Source organism: Leptodactylus fuscus, chromosome 5 (genome assembly GCF_031893055.1).
Source record: "Leptodactylus fuscus isolate aLepFus1 chromosome 5, aLepFus1.hap2, whole genome shotgun sequence".
Lineage (NCBI taxonomy): Eukaryota > Metazoa > Chordata > Amphibia > Anura > Leptodactylidae > Leptodactylus > Leptodactylus fuscus.
The window spans coordinates 155,171,446-155,189,262 of record NC_134269.1 but is presented as its reverse complement, the minus strand read 5'-3'; the positions used below and the strand labels follow the sequence as shown (position 1 = coordinate 155,189,262).

Sequence of the window (17,817 nt, the reverse complement as noted above, 5' to 3'; positions counted from 1 at the left end):
ATAAGACCTTCGTTTTTATGCTGTCGGGTAGCTTGAGTCTAATGGATTGCAGGCTAAACTGGTGAAAATATCAGTAATATCAGGCTGTCGACCACCTAGTACTCTTGCGAACAAGTCAAAATGTCAGCGGAAACACTGCAAAGGGATTAGGAATATTTTACTCCGGCCAAGATAAAAGCTGAACCGATGGACCTGATATAAAACTTATACTGGAATGGAAGTACTCTTTAGAAAACCATTCCCTAAAATCTGCACTGCCATACCTTCCAAATGACAGTATGCCATGTTTGATGCTGCAGTAACGTTCCATGTGCCCCAATTGTAGAGAATAACGTCTGGCCAGCGCTCTTCCTGACAGCAGGGCGCATGTCAACACAAAGTTCTCCCAATTTGGCATAGAGACAAAGCCACAAGCAATCGAATGGGGGTGCAGGGTGGAAGGGACGATTTAAAGTTACTCCTTTCTCTTTTGCCTGCATCTGAAGCAGATCTTCCTCTCGATTCAGTTCTTTTTCTATAGTTTCTCCTCGTTGAAAGAAGTAATCTGAGATATTCCACTGCAATACAGAAAAATAGGTTTACTATAGTAAGGAACAAACTATTTATTTACACTAAAGGTCTCTTTAAAGAGGACCTTTCACCTCCTGGGGCACATGCGGTTTAATAAAACGCTAGAAAGCCAACAGTGTGCTGAATTCAGTGCACATCAGCTTTCATGTTCTATGCCCCCTGGTGAAGAGCTATTGGTGCAGATACCGTAGCTCTTCACTGTCAGAAGGGTGCTTCTGACAGTCAGTCAAGTACGCCCTTCTTCACAGCAGCGCCTATAGCACTGTACTGTGATAAGGGGTGTTCCTTACCACCCAGCATGACGCTGAGCAGTGAGGAACGCCCCCAGTACTCATCTATGGTTCCTCACCACTCTCACAGTACAGCACTATAGGCGCAGCTGTGAGGAAGGGCATTGCTGACTGACTGTCATAAACACCCTTCTGACAGTGAAGAGCAATGGTACCAGCACCGATAGCTCTTCACCTGGGGCACAGAACATGAAAGCCGATAGTGCACTTAATTCAGCACACTGTCGTCTTTTTAGCGGTGTATTAAACCGCATGTGCCTCAAATGGTGAAAGGTCCTCTTTAAAACCATCTGGACATGTATAGCATATATAGCAAATGTTTTTCACATCATAGAGACATTTAATAACCCCTGAGATGTGTCCACCACCATTCTTTAGAATGAATGAGTTACTGAAATGCATTCCAATGGCCTGTCTTTATTAAGCCTCTTTTGATTTTACACATGATAGATACAATTTTTGTTAATGTCTGGCAAAGTTGTGCGAATTACAAGTTGCACAATATAACTGATTTACTAAACCTTTTCTGCCACTTTTCTTGCCATAACCCTTAAAAAGTTACATAGTGGAATAGTGTACATGAATTACAGTACCATTTTGTACTGCCATACCATGTAGTGGCACACTAGTGTTAGTAAATCACTACCCAGACTTTTATGAACAATTCTCTTTATTTCAGTCATAATGTCTGACCACAATGCTTAGATAACAGCAACCCAAATCCTGTGATCTAGTAGATCTTTAAGCATTGTGGTCAGTTAGTGATCACAAACATTATGTCGAAGTAAATTAAATGAAAGAAAAAAAAAAACGAAGAAAGTAATGTATCTATTTGGCAAAACATGTTTAACAGTGATAACACTGAATAAGTTCTATTCAACTAAACAGTAAGAAAGTAAATGTTTGGAGACCATCGGTGACATAGAATATACAAGGCTCACTCACCAGCAAACCAATAGATGTTAAACTAATATTTAACTCTTGATTCTGAAGTCCAAAACTTCCAGCCACTTCTACAACTATCTGCAGGCATGTGCAAGGCATTGTGGGAAGGAAGTCTGTCACAACCAACTGAAGGCACTGAAAAGCAGTCCGTATTAAAGACTCCCTTAAAAAGAATAGGTTTGTGTAAGAAAAGGGACAATGCAAGTGTGAAGACATATAGACTATTTCTTTGCATGCTCACCCCTGATCATTTCTTATTGCTCCGATAACACCTAAAACCAGCGGCCATCCAGGTCCAAGACTATCGCCCTGGTTCTGTAAAATCTGTAGCACACATTCCAGCTGCTTGTGGCGGATATCGTTGTGATTTATCGCAGAAAGCTCCTTTAAAGGGTTCAAGAGAAGTAACTGCAGCCTCTACAAGAGAAACAAGACTGCAATAGTACCTTAAATATACATTACAAAAAAACGCCAAAAGATATAATAAGCCACCTATCAGTTACATAAATGTAGTATAAGTGACTGGACCACACCAAAGATATAGGAGGGCAAAGCGATACCTGGTTTTGAGAGAGTTCTGGCTCATGCTTAAAGGCCAGCCCAGATTTGATTAGAGATGTTAAGGCTTCTGCTCCCCATTCTCTCATTCGACAGTTTGGATGCTGGCAAACCTGTGAAAGAAATTTATATTAAAGCTTTTTTTGTATCAACTGGAGAAAAGGAATTAAGGGATATCCCCATCCTGTAAAGTGACAGCATATTGGCAGGATATGTCAGGTAAAGATCTGATCTCCGAGACCCCACCAAGCTTGAAAATAAATGAGAATCCTTCACCGTCTGGCCACCCACTGTGCAAGGAACTCCACAGGTGAATGGAGCTAGCTTCAGTTTCTTTCACAGCTGGGTGACTGGGGGGGGGGGGGGGGTGTGAGTGTGTGTATATACACACACATACATATTATCGTGTGTGTGTGTGTGTGTGTGTGTGTGTGTGTGTGTGTATATATATGGGTGTCCTGAAACGCGTAAGCTGTGCTTCCTTTTTTCTTGTTCCTGGAGCATGTATATGTTTCTTTTTTTATATTTAATGAAGTAAAAGTTACATTTTAAATAATCTGATTGCCGGACGAAATCCTTTTTGAATTATATATATATATGGGTACTATGAAGTATTATATCCTAGCAGCATGTCATTGCTTTACAAAATGGGAGCAATCCATATTTAGAATGAAGCAAATTACGTAAATATACCACCATGATCAGTCACACTTTATGTATTCATAGCATAATCGATCAAATGGCTTTCATCCATTACTATACTGTGTTAAACCTAATCGTAAGCATATGGTGGCATTTAAGTCAGTCACTGATCTTGCAAGATTACACACATTACCTTCACCAAATCCTATTAGGACACTGCTGATCCACAGCTGGTTAGAGCTAATCTTGTCAAAGTATGGCAGAGCAATAACCAATATTTTCAAACTACACAAACATATAGCATTAAATTTGCCCATTATTTTCAACATGCCATAGAATGAAAAATCCCATTATATTAGTATAATCATTGAAACGAACACACTTACACATTCTGATGCTGTGGAGCAGCTTTTACTGCTCTAGAATGTCAATAAGCAATTACTATAAGCAATTGGGCTACATGTTATACAATCATGTATTCACCCAATTGGCTTGCATAGTGTGGATCAATAGCAAAATAAGTACCAATTATTCTTAGCACTCATGCATTATACTTCATTTAAAGGAATACTTAAGTGGTCACAAACCTTTCAACAGACTTTGCATAACCAAAAGTGCAGAGTGTGAACATGAGCACTGACACAGATTCTGGCAATTATAGAACTTGTATTTGACATTTTTGAGCCATTTTCTCTTGTGTACCGTATTTTCCGGACTATAAGGCGCACATAAAAACCTACGATTTCCTCAGAAATCGTAAGTGCGGCTTATAGTCCGGTGCGCCTTATATATGGATGGAAGCGGCGGCAAAGTCTGCGTGCCGCTTCCATACATACATAAAAGGCACCGTAAGGGGGCATTCACACTACGGAACGCCGGCGTGTATTACAGCCGTACACGCCAGCGTTACAGCAGGGCTGCCGGACACTTCCTATTCATTTCTATGGGAGCCGGCATGCGAGCGCTCCCCATAGAAACGAATGGACAGACACTTCCCATTCATTTCTATGGGAGCCGGCATGCGAGCGCTCCCCATAGAAATGAATGGAAAAAAGCAGTCCATTCATTTCTATGGGGAGCGCTCACATGCCGGCTCCCATAGAAATGAATGGGAAGTGTCCGGCAGCCCTGCTGTCACGCCGGCCTGAAACAGAACGTGAAACTTACCGAGCGGTGCAGGGCGGGCGGGCATTCAGGCCTCCTCTTCCTCCGATGTCCTGACCACTTCCTCCGGCGCTCGCGAACTGATAATGGCCTGGGCACATGCGCAATATCATAATGCTTCTACTACGGCTACTGCGCATGCGCCCAGGCCATTATCAGTTAGCGAGCGGCGGAGGAGGAGGACGGAACATCGGAGGAAGAGGAAGCCTGAATGCCCGCCCACCCTGCACCGCTCGGTAAGTTTCACATTCTGTTTCAGGCTTTTATTTTAAAACGGGGGGGGTAGTTTAATCTAACTTTTACGGTTGGGCTCTATCAGCATGATTTTGCTGATAGAGCCCCTCCTCGCCTGCCGAGCGCTTCCAATAGAAGCGGCTGGCACGCGGGGGGTTAAGCGGCCGCTGGCAAAGTCTGCCTGCCGCCGCTTTCAAGAACATATAATGCGAACCGGACTGCGGCTTATAGTCCGGTGCGCCTTATATATGAACCGAGACGGACTATAAGGCGCTCATGGGCAATGCGCCTTATAGTCCAGTGCGCCTTATAGTCCGTAAAATACGGTAAGTTCTCCATGAGCTGATGGGTGGAGAATCTGCCTTCTAATATTCACTATGTCACAAACAGCAGCAGGATCATGAAGGACATATACAAAGTAGTATAGACCTCTACAGAGGCAGCTAAAGAATATGCGGTGTGACAGAAAGTTCCTAATAGCTGCTGCTCTTCTTCCCCTTTTCAAAAACCTCTATTTACAGCTGTGATTTGATGCTTCTGTGAGTAGCAGTCTGTCTTGTGACGGATTCAGCAGATATTTCAGAGCGAATGTCAGTTCAGGAGGGAAAGAGGAGGAGAAAGTCTAATTGTAAGGCATTATTAGGATATATTGAAAACTTTCTAATGTTCTCGTCCACAATTATTTTATAGAGTTTGCTGAAAAGTTAGTGGCCATTTAATTATTTTGGCGTACATTTGGAATTGGTCCATCATACAGAAATGATATTGGTAGATAAAGTCCAGCTGTTAAAAATCCATGATTATTCATCAGTGTATATACCGCATAAATTTTTTTCACAGAGAGATTAGACACAGAGTAACGTAAACAACATCTTCCGGTCTTAAAGGGATTCAATCATTAAAATGCTATTTTTTCTGACTAACATGTAGGAATAGCCTTAAGAAAGGCTATTCTTCTCCTACCTTGAGATGTCTTCTCCGCGCCGTCATTCAGTTGAAATCCCAGTTTGCTTTGGTATGTAAATGAGTTCTTCTGCAGCACTGGGTGGTGTCCCCAATGCTGCGAGAGAAATCTCCAGTGCCACCTCTATCTTCTTCTGGAATGGCCTCTTCACACGTCTTCTTCCGGCGCTGGGGGTCAAACTCCTACGCATGCGCAAGTCGGCACTGCCATCGGGCAGAGCCGACTGCACATGCGGGCAGCCATTTTTTTGTGGCCGCTAACGCGAGCATACGCAGTACGCTCCTGTAGTTCAACGGAGCTATGAGAGAACTACTGAAGAAAACCAGGATTTCTACCAAACGGTGGCATGGAGAAGACATTTAAAGGTAGGAGAAGAATAGCCTTTCTTAAGGCTATTCCTACATGTTAGTCAGAAAAAATAGCATTTTAATGATCGGATCCCTTTAAGTAGTTGTATGCTGTTAAAATGGCTTACTTAAAATTCTAAGGGTCTAGATGGAATTAAACTTTTGCAACAGCAAGCCTTCAAAGTAACAAGCATGCAACATGAAAACAAGGAGACAAAAAAGTGTAGCACATTGTGCACACAAGATGCATGCAATGCAAACGTACCTTCTGAGCAGGACAAGAGCAAGCAAAGGAAAAAGACAGAACAGCTTAGAGAAACAGATAACAGGAAACAACACAAATACACAGTCCTAAGAAATTCATCTAAAAGTACTATGTTAGAACCACAAAATGAAGTGACACAACAAATGACTTTTTAGTTCATAAAATAAAAGCTGCATAGCCGCTTTCTTTTTTGACTTATTGGTGGGGGTCCTAAAAACTACTGCACTTGATAACTACAGTAAAAATCTATTTTTTACAATAAAATAACAATAAAGAGACAAATTATTGATTTGACTTCACATGTAGTGAAATAAAAAGTGAATACAAAAAACTCCAAATAAAACGAGAACAGAGGCAAAACTAAAAATTTGCTTAGAATTATCCCTAATGTAGGAATTTTCTATTACGTCTTAAGAGCTGGCAAAAGAATTGCAGGAAATGACACAGTAAACAATCCTGGAATTTAAAAAAAAACAAAAAACATTAATTGTTCACTGCCTGCAGGTAGATCTGGACAATCAATCGCAAAATAATGTCAGATTGGTGTGAACTTTCTCCCATTGCTTATTCTGCATCCATGCCTTCCTGTCTCACACGATATGTCACTAGCTGTATGCAAGTCAACCAGGACTGCTGATACGTGAACACCCGAAACCAAAATTCAGCGGCATGGCATGTAAAATAGGGGGTGGCATACAAAAACGTCCTAAAATAATTGCTTATTAATTGCAACTGAAGAAAAATTTTCAATTTATCATGATTTTGACTTAGAACCCATTAAAACCTATGTCATAAAACGGTAATGGAAAAAATTAAAATAGCAATACATTGTGATATCTATTTAAAGCTTTAAGGAAGACTTTACCTCAATTAGATGTCCTGTCAATGGCCGCCACAAGATTTCAATTCTGTGCATATTCACTAATCCAGTTTCCAGTAACTTAGCAACAGCAAAGAGAGATGGTTCCTATTACAGAAAGAAAATTCGGGAATGACATTTATATACATGCAAGGGAAGTTGGCAGTATATTCTCTGTCAGCTAATATGGAGGTCGCTACAGGGGCAACGTCCCTTCGAGGATATTTGACTCAATCACTATAACATGTTTTTCACATTTTACTTTGGAAACTACATAAAATAACTTCTATTTTAATGTGAAATTCTACCACCAATCTAAAGCAGGTTGATAAAGAAGATATATTTGGCAAGGATTTCACACTAAGAAAATGAAATTCTACAGTATGTGGGCAATCTATCTTCCTAGACAGTGCATTGGGTATAGATGGATTAGTAATTCTCAATATCAACATGCCCGTTTCTCAGTTCGCCAGAGACACAAACTATCTAATATCCTCAACTACAAAAGAGATGTGCACAAGTGAAATAAAGCTTCAGATCAATAGGATGTATCATGATGAAGTTACAACTTCATTTGTCACCATGTAGATCTTTTAGCCTGTAGATTATCACCAAGAAAGTGGCCTGAGCTTTCGGCAGCAGGGATCGCTTTAAAACAAAAGGAAACTTAACAGCTTTGATCTCAATACTAAAGCGACAGAATATTACAACACAAACCAATGCTTTGAACACAGGTAGTGTAATTCTAGCAAGACAAGATCTGAGCTGGTCGCAAAAAGTGACCATGATACGGTAAATGATTCCAAAATAAGCTGTCAAAAGAAGGAAAACCACTAGAAGATGTCTTACCTGTACCCTCAATCCCTGTAAAGTAAATCAGTAATTTCTGAAAGCTATATAAGATTTGTGCGCAATCGCAGGCCTGTCCAAAGTAATACTCAAAATATATAGAGCTTTACTGTATCCAGTGCATGGCTGGATACACCTTCGAAGGTATACATTGCATACCAATGAAGGATGACTCTAACATAAGCCACTGTACAGGCAACAGTAAACCATCCTTTGTAAAACACTATGCAAAAAGTGACCACAGACAATACCATGCATTCCCATAAAAAAAAAAAAAAAATAGATTTTTTTGTCATATGTGTTTTAATCTGTAATATAGATAATAAAATATCAGAACATGGCAGTTGAAAGACAAAACTTCTATTTGGGGTGCTTATTTTAACCGGTTAAGGACCAGGCCCAAAAGTATGTTAAAGACCAGGCCTCTTTTTTCAAAACTGACATGTGTCACTTTAAATGGCAATAACTTTGAGACGCTTTAACTTACACAAATTAATTTGAGATGGTTTTCTCGTAACACATTATACTTCATGTTAGTGGTAAACACTAATCAATATTTTTGCATTTATTTATAAAAAAACTAGGAAATTTGATGGAAATTTGAAAAAAATTGCAATTTTCAAAATGTGAAATTCTCTGCTTTTCAGGCGGATAGTCATACCATCCAAATACATGAATAAATATTATCTCCCATATCTCTGCTTTATATTGGCATCATCTTTTGATTGTCTTTTAATTTATTTTGGACGTCACAAGGCTTACAAGTGTAACAGCAATTTTCCAGATTTACAAGAAAATTCTCCAAACCAATTTTTTAGGGACCACTTCAGTTCTGAAAGTAATTATAAAGGCCTGTATAATAGAAACCCCCATAAATTACCCCATTTTCAAAACTGCACCCCTCAAATTATTCAAAACAGCATTTGGGATGTTTGTTAACCCTTTAAGCATTTCATAAGAATAAAAATAATATGGCAGTGAAATTTAGACATTTCATTTTTTTTCACTAATACATTCATTTAGACCCAAAATTAACACATTCACAAAGGGTTGAAGGAGAAAATGCATCTGACAGTTTATTGTGCAATTTCTCCCGTGCACAGAAATACCCCACATGTGGGTGTAAACTGATTTTTGGGCACACGGCAGTGCATGGAAGGGAAGGAGCGACACTGGGTGTTTGAACAGCAGATTTTGCTGGAATAATTTTCAGCGCCATGCCTTATTTGCAGAGACCCTAGAGTACCAAAACAATGGAAACCCCCCAAAAGTGACCCCATTTTAGAATCCACACCCCTCACAGAATTCATCAAGGGGTATAGTCAGCATTTAGACCCTACAGTTGTTTCACAGATTTTACTAACATTGGGATGTGTAAATGAAAAATTACTAAAATGTCACTTTATCTCCAAAGTTTTCATTTTCACAAGGGGTTAAAGGAGTAAAAGCCCCCCACAGTTTGTTAAACAATTTCTCCTGAACACGGCAATACCCCATATGTGGCTATAATCTGCTGTATGGGAACATGGCGGGGCTCAGAATGGAAGGAGCGCTATTTGGCTTTTGGATGGCAGATTTTGCTGGAATAATTTTAGGTGCCATGTCGCATTAGCAGAGCCCCTAGAGTACCAATACAGTGGAAACCCCCTAAAAGTGACCCCATTTGGGAAACTATACCCCCCACAGAACATATTAAAGGGTAGAGTGAGCATTTTGACCCTACAGCTGTTTCACAGATTTTATTAACATTGGGCCATGAAAATGAAAAATTACTTTTTTTCCAACAAACTGTCAATTTAGCCCCAAATTTTTAATTTTCACAAGAGGATAAAGGAGAAAAAGCTCCATAAAGTTCGTTACACAAATTCTGCTGAACACAGAAATGCCCCATATGTGGTCATAATCTGCTGTATGGGAACATGGCGGGGCTCAGAATGGAAAGAGGGCTATTTGGCTTTTGGAGGGCAGATTTTGCTGGAATATTTTTCAGGTCCCATGTCGCATTTGCAGAGCCCCTAAAGTACCAATACAGTGGAAACCCCCTATAAGTGACCCCATTTTGGAAACTACACCCCTCATAGAATTTGTCTAGGGGTAGAGTGAGTATTTTGGCCTCACAGGTGTTTCACAGATTTTATTAACATTGGGACGTGAAAATGAAAAATTACTTTTTTTCCCAATAAATCGTCCATTTAGCGCCATAGTTTTAATTTTGCAAATAGTTTAAGAATTAAAAGCCCCCCACAGTTTGTTACACAATTTCTTCTGAACACGGCAATACCCCATATGTGGCCAAAATCTGCTGTATGGGTACATGCTGGGGCTCAGAATGGAAAGAGTGCTATTTGGATTTTGGAGGGCATATATTGCTGGAATAGTTTTGAGGTGCCATGTCGCATTTGCAGAGCCCCTAAAGTATCAATACAATGGAAACCCCTCAAAAGTGACCCCATTTTAGAAACTACACCTGTCAAGGAATGTATCAAGGGGTATTATCATTTTGAGCCTAAAATGCTTCCCAAAAATTAATGTACAAAATGAAAATTGAAATTTTTAAAAATATGCCATTTCGGTGCCCAATACGTTGCACCCACTTTGTGTTGTCAGAGACCTGCACTCCTAAAACTATTAAGTGGGCCATCCCGGGGGTCAAAAAATTATATATGTGGGTGTAAACTGCTGCTTGGGCACACAGCAGGGCTCAGAAGGGAAGGACCACTGTGCGTTTTAGCTTTTGGGATACAGATTTAGAGGGACCCTCTGGGCGCCATGATGTTTTTGCAGAGCCCTGGAGGTTCCAGTAAACTGGAATTCGCCAAGAAGTGACCCCATTTTGTAGGGGCAATTTTAGGGTCTCTGCAAATGTGACGTGGTGTCCAAAAACGAAGAATCTAAATCTGCACTCCAAAAGCACATATTGCTCCTTCACATCTGCACCCTGCTGGGTACCCAAACAGCAGTGTATGCCCACATGTATGACACTGGTGTACCCCGGATAACGTACTTAATGCCATATGTGGGTAGAATCGGCTGTTTGGGCACAACCGGGGACAGAAGGGAAGGAGCGCTATTTTGGTTTTTGGAGCACAGTTTGGTTTTTTTTGCCACTTTTGCAAAGCCCCTGAATTGCCAATAAAGTGGAATCCGCAGACATGTCACCCTATTTTGGACACTACCCCACTGATGGGATTTATCAAGTGGTGTAGCGAGAATTTTTAACCCTTGAGTGTTGCATTTATTTAGTTTCCAGAAATGAAATCGCAACTGATAGAGAAGTTAAAAATGAAAATTTTACAGATTTGCCATTTCAGTGTGCAACATGTTGTGCCCGACTTATGTCAGCAGAGACACTCCAAAAACTGTTAAACGGGTATCCCAGGCACAACAGCTTTTAGAGCGTTCATCTCTGATACAAGGTGGGCACAACATATTACGCACTGAAAGGACGTATTCCTGGAAAAATGGTCATTTTCACCTCTCACAATCCACTACAGTTATAGTTATATATATATATATATATATATATAAAGTTATAGCAACACTTGGGGGTTAAAAATGCTGTCTGTACCCCTGGATAAATCCTTCAGGGGTGTAGTTTCCAAAATAAGGTAATTTATCAGGGGATTCCAAATTACTGGCGTTTCAGCTCTACAAAAGTGTCATGGCATCCAAAAACCAAACCGTCTGTGCTCCAAAAACCAAATGACCCTTCTTCCCTTCTGTGTCCGGCTGTGCCCTAATATCAGTTTATACCCACATATGACATTATGTCCGTTATCCGGGGGTACACCAGTGTCATACATGTGTCATACATGTGTCATAAACTGCAGTTTGGACGTACAGCAGGGTGCAGAAGGGAAGGAGCGCTATGCGGCTTTTGGAGTACAGATTCAGATGTTTGGTATCTGGACGCCATGTCATGTTTGTAGAGCCTGTAAGGTACCAGAAAAGTGGATTCCATGGGGTACCAGGAGTGACCCCATTTTGAAAACTGCACCCCTCAAAGAATTTATCAGGGGGTGTAGTGAGTATTAGTATCCCGGACGTGACTGCACAGCGGATGGCGAAGAGGGAATGTATAAGCTGTGCGGAGGACATTGCAAACACCAAATTCCCTACTATGTCCCCGTAGCTCCTATGATTGGGGGAGTCACTCTGGGGGTCACTTTAGGGGTCACTTCTGGTGTCTGTTCCCTCATAAGCTGTAAATCTGGGGTGTCCCCTGATATCCGCTCACACAGCTTATATATTCCCTACATGACGCACCCAGTTGTGTTCTAATAATTTGGCGATTTTTGAGGGTTTTTGTCTTCACATGGTGAGATGCTATATTTTCTTTATGTTTCTGGTGACGCGGCCATATAAGGGCTTATTCTTTGCGGGATGAGATGCATTTCGTAATGACACCATTTTTGGGTGTCTACATCTTATTGAATACATTTTATTAACCCTTTTTTGCTGGATTTAAAAAAAAAAAATCAATCCTGGCATTGAGTTTTACTTTTTTAATTTTGCGCCATGCAGCGTACAGTATAAGTAACATGTTCCCTTTATTCTGCGGGTCGGTACGGTTACGGCGATACCTCATTTATAGTATTTTTTTATGTGTTACTAGTTCTGCAGAGGAAAAACACATTTGGGGACATAAATCAATGTTTTTTGCATCGCATCTTCTAAGAGGCGTAACATTTTTATTTTTCGGTTGACAGAGTTGGTTGAGGGCTTATTTTTTGCGGGACAACCTGCGCTTTTTATTGGTACTGTTGTCGGATGCATATGACTTTTTGATCACTTTTTATAGCATATTTTGTATGGTGAGATGGCGAAAAATCATTACTTCCGGCGAGTTTTTTCCGTTTTTTTTTTCCGGCGTTCGCCGTGTACATTAAATATTATTTCAGTTTTATTGTACAGATTGTTACGGACGCGACAATACCAAATATGCATTGTTTTTATTACTTTTGAGTTCTTTTTTTATATAATTCATTTTCTATTGAGAAAAAGGGATTTTTGGGCTTTATAACTTTATTAATTTTTTTCATACACTTCATTTTATTTTTTTTACATTTTTTTTTACTTTTTCATGTGTCCATTTAGGACACTTCAATCAGCAATACTTTGCTGATATAGAATGCCATGTGAGACACAGCCTGCAGGTGTCCCACATGGCATTCCGTAGCAGGATGTCAGGCTGTGTAGACGCACAGCCTGACATCAGAAGGTCCTGGCAGGATCACCAGGTATGTGGGGGCTCCGGGCAGTCTGGGGTCACTGGCCAGACCCCAGACTACCTTTTACTGCTATCGGCACCCTCCGATCTCGCCGCGGGGGGTGCCGATCAGCTTCAATTGTCGGCGGATGCCTTTCGATCGCGCCGTGATGTTTCACGGCGCGATCGAAAGGGTTAAAACGTCCAGTCGGACTCAGTTCCGACTGGACGTTATTGAGGAAGGGGTTAGGTGTTAGTAACACCTAACCCCCGTCCTCCCCGCACCCCTCCCCCCGCGAAATAGGTACCTAAAGACAGGACGTATTTTTACAATAGTCCGGTCTTTAGGTACCTGGACCGCAGGCCGTAAATTTACGTACGGCGGTCCTTAACCGGTTAAGGACAAACAACATGTTAATTCCTTAATAGCGGAAACAGTTCTGAAAAATACCACCACAGGAATAGTCATTGGTTTAATGCAAAAAAATAATAAATCAATGGGCTAGTATAATGTATGCCAGCTATATAGGTAATCCTCCACACATAAGGAAATTTTGTCTCAGAGGGCAGCAAACATACATAGATGAAAGGAATGGGATATTATATCAGTGTACAGTCATGCATAGATCATATAAGATGGATGAATAATATATGCGGTTTAAACTTCGATATTGATTAAAAAAAAAAAAAAAAAATTTATATAAGTGCAATGTATCATCTCTGATCACTTTTTTTTTTTTTAATGTAGATCGTGAGCTCCATATAGGGATCACAACGCTGAGCTGATTCTGAACGTAAAACACGTTCAGAATGAGCGCGTACAAAGCAGATCCCATTCATTTCAATGGGAGCCGGCATACGAGCGCTCCCCATTGAAATGAATAGGCTGCTTTTTTCCCTATTGGTTTACGCACGTATCACATTGAAACCAATAGGGAAAAAAGCAGCCCATTTATTTCAATGGGGAGCGCACGTATGCTGGCTCCCATTGAAATGAATGGGATCTGCTTTGTACGCGCTGATTCTGAACATGTTTTACGTTCAGAATCAGTCAGCGTTTACTCAGTGTGAATGCACCCTTACTGTCATTTCAGAAAAAAAAAAAAAAAAAAAACTTACTGTCATTTCAGGATAGACTGTCACAAAGATGGAAGCAAACACTTGCAAGTAATTCACAGGTCTTCTGCACTTTTGTAAACCTACCCCTTCTCCAAATCTGTGTACAGTGGTGGTTAGGTACCCTGACATATGAGGGAGGAAGTTTTTTTTTTTTTTTGAATGAGGACTTTGAGACAAGATTGAGAAGACAGGGTATGTGGTAAGATCAGTCCTGATACCACTATATTACATCAGATTTATACTGGCATAGAGCTCAAATATAAGGTCTGTACTATACTATACTAAATCACACATTTATTCCAATACTGGTAATTAGAGATGAGCGAACACTAAAATGTTCGAGGTTCGAAATTCGATTCGAACAGCCGCTCACTGTTCGAGTGTTCGAATGGGTTTCGAACCCCATTATAGTCTATGGGGAACATAAACTCGTTAAGGGGGAAACCCAAATTCGTGTCTGGAGGGTCACCAAGTCCACTATGACACCCCAGGAAATGATACCAACACCCTGGAATGACACTGGGACAGCAGGGGAAGCATGTCTGGGGGCATAAAAGTCACTTTATTTCATGGAAATCCCTGTCAGTTTGCGATTTTCGCAAGCTAACTTTTCCCCATAGAAATGCATTGGCCAGTGCTGATTGGCCAGAGTACGGAACTCGACCAATCAGCGCTGGCTCTGCTGGAGGAGGCGGAGTCTAAGATAGCTCCACACCAGTCTCCATTCAGGTCCGACCTTAGACACCGCCTCCTCCGGCAGAGCCAGCGCTGATTGGCCGAAGGCTGGCCAATGCATTCCTATGCGAATGCAGACTTAGCAGTGCTGAGTCAGTTTTGCTCAACTACACATCTGATGCACACTCGGCACTGCTACATCAGATGTAGCAATCTGATGTAGCAGAGCCGAGGGTGCACTAGAACCCCTGTGCAAACTCAGTTCACGCTAATAGAATGCATTGGCCAGCGCTGATTGGCCAATGCATTCTATTAGCCCGATGAAGTAGAGCTGAATGTGTGTGCTAAGCACACACATTCAGCACTGCTTCATCAAGCCAATACAATGCATTAGCCAGTGCTGATTGGCCAGAGTACGGAATTCGGCCAATCAGCGCTGGCTCTGCTGGAGGAGGCGGAGTCTAAGATCGCTCCACAACAGTCTCCATTCAGGTCCGACCTTAGACTCCGCCTCCTCCGGCAGAGCCAGCGCTGATTGGCCGAAGGCTGGCCAATGCATTCCTATGCGAATGCAGACTTAGCAGTGCTGAGTCAGTTTTGCTCAACTACACATCTGATGCACACTCGGCACTGCTACATCAGATGTAGCAATCTGATGTAGCAGAGCCGAGGGTGCGCTAGAACCCCTGTGCAAACTCAGTTCACGCTAATAGAATGCATTGGCCAGCGCTGATTGGCCAATGCATTCTATTAGCCCGATGAAGTAGAGCTGAATGTGTGTGCTAAGCACACACATTCAGCACTGCTTCATCAAGCCAATACAATGCATTAGCCAGTGCTGATTGGCCAGAGTACGGAATTCGGCCAATCAGCGCTGGCCAATGCATTCTATTAGCCCGATGAAGTAGAGCTGAATGTGTGTGCTAAGCACACACATTCAGCACTGCTTCATCAAGCCAATACAATGCATTAGCCAGTGCTGATTGGCCAGAGTACGGAATTCGGCCAATCAGCGCTGGCTCTGCTGGAGGAGGCGGAGTCTAAGATCGCTCCACACCAGTCTCCATTCAGGTCCGACCTTAGACTCCGCCTCCTCCGGCAGAGCCAGCGCTGATTGGCCGAAGGCTGGCCAATGCATTCCTATGCGAATGCAGACTTAGCAGTGCTGAGTCAGTTTTGCTCAACTACACATCTGATGCACACTCGGCACTGCTACATCAGATGTAGCAATCTGATGTAGCAGAGCCGAGGGTGCACTAGAACCCCTGTGCAAACTCAGTTCACACTAATAGAATGCATTGGCCAGCGCTGATTGGCCAATGCATTCTATTAGCCCGATGAAGTAGAGCTGAATGTGTGTGCTAAGCACACACATTCAGCACTGCTTCATCAAGCCAATACAATGCATTAGCCAGTGCTGATTGGCCAGAGTACGGAATTCGGCCAATCAGCGCTGGCTCTGCTGGAGGAGGCGGAGTCTAAGGTCGGACCTGAATGGAGACTGGTGTGGAGCGATCTTAGACTCCGCCTCCTCCAGCAGAGCCAGCGCTGATTGGCCGAATTCCGTACTCTGGCCAATCAGCACTGGCTAATGCATTGTATTGGCGTGATGAAGCAGTGCTGAATGTGTGTGCTTAGCACACACATTCAGCTCTACTTCATCGGGCTAATAGAATGCATTGGCCAGCGCTGATTGGCCGAATTCCGTACTCTGGCCAATCAGTGCTGGCCAATGCATTCTATTAGCTTGATGAAGCAGAGTGTGCACAAGGGTTCAAGCGCACCCTCGGCTCTGATGTAGCAGAGCCGAGGCTGCACAAGGGTTCAAGCGCACCCTCGGCTCTGATGTAGGAGAGCCGAGGGTGCACTTGAACCCTTGTGCAGCCTCGGCTCTGCTACATCAGAGCCGAGGGTGCGCTTGAACCCTTGTGCACACTCTGCTTCATCAAGCTAATAGAATGCATTGGCCAGCGCTGATTGGCCAATGTATTCTATTAGCCTGATGAAGTAGAGCTGAATGTGTGTGCTAAGCACACACATTCAGCTCTACTTCATCGGGCTAATAGAATGCATTGGCCAGCGCTGATTGGCCAGAGTACGGAACTCGACCAATCAGCGCTGGCTCTGCTGGAGGAGGCGGAGTCTAAGATCGCTCCACACCAGTCTCCATTCAGGTCCGACCTTAGACTCCGCCTCCTCCAGCAGAGCCAGCGCTGATTGGCCGAATTCCGTACTCTGGCCAATCAGCACTGGCTAATGCATTGTATTGGCTTGATGAAGCAGTGCTGAATGTGTGTGCTTAGCACACACATTCAGCTCTACTTCATCGGGCTAATAGAATGCATTGGCCAATCAGCGCTGGCCAATGCATTCTATTAGTGTGAACTGAGTTTGCACAGGGGTTCTAGTGCACCCTCGGCTCTGCTACATCAGATTGCTACATCTGATGTAGCAGTGCCGAGTGTGCATCAGATGTGTAGTTGAGCAAAACTGACTCAGCACTGCTAAGTCTCTGCATTCGCATAGGAATGCATTGGCCAGCCTTCGGCCAATCAGCGCTGGCTCTGCCGGAGGAGGCGGAGTCTAAGGTCGGACCTGAATGGAGACTGGTGTGGAGCGATCTTAGACTCCGCCTCCTCCAGCAGAGCCAGCGCTGATTGGTCGAGTTCCGTACTCTGGCCAATCAGCGCTGGCCAATGCATTCTATTAGCCCGATGAAGTAGAGCTGAATGTGTGTGCTTAGCACACACATTCAGCTCTACTTCATCAGGCTAATAGAATACATTGGCCAATCAGCGCTGGCCAATGCATTCTATTAGCTTGATGAAGCAGAGTGTGCACAAGGGTTCAAGCGCACCCTCGGCTCTGATGTAGCAGAGCTGAGGGTGCACAAGGGTTCAAGTGCACCCTCGGCTCTCCTACATCAGAGCCGAGGGTGCGCTTGAACCCTTGTGCAGCCTCGGCTCTGCTACATCAGAGCCGAGGGTGCGCTTGAACCCTTGTGCACACTCTGCTTCATCAAGCTAATAGAATGCATTGGCCAGCGCTGATTGGCCAGAGTACGGAATTCGGCCAATCAGCGCTGGCCAATGCATCCCTATGGGAAAAAGTTTATCTCACAAAAATC

General features: G+C 42.7%; 1 protein-coding gene across 2 annotated transcripts in view; it reads right to left on the bottom strand.

Moving 5' to 3' along the window:
• MON2 (MON2 regulator of endosome-to-Golgi trafficking) overlaps positions 1-17,817 on the bottom strand; it is an 88,558-nt gene that overhangs the window by 44,115 nt on the left and 26,626 nt on the right. For both annotated transcript variants that reach the window (XM_075274512.1, XM_075274513.1), the window contains exons 20-24: positions 6,845-6,946; positions 2,366-2,476; positions 2,047-2,222; positions 1,806-1,968; positions 264-557 (exon numbers count right to left, since the gene is read on the bottom strand). In XM_075274512.1, coding sequence (XP_075130613.1) covers positions 264-557; positions 1,806-1,968; positions 2,047-2,222; positions 2,366-2,476; positions 6,845-6,946 — 846 coding nt within the window. The remainder of the gene's footprint in view (positions 1-263; positions 558-1,805; positions 1,969-2,046; positions 2,223-2,365; positions 2,477-6,844; positions 6,947-17,817) is intronic.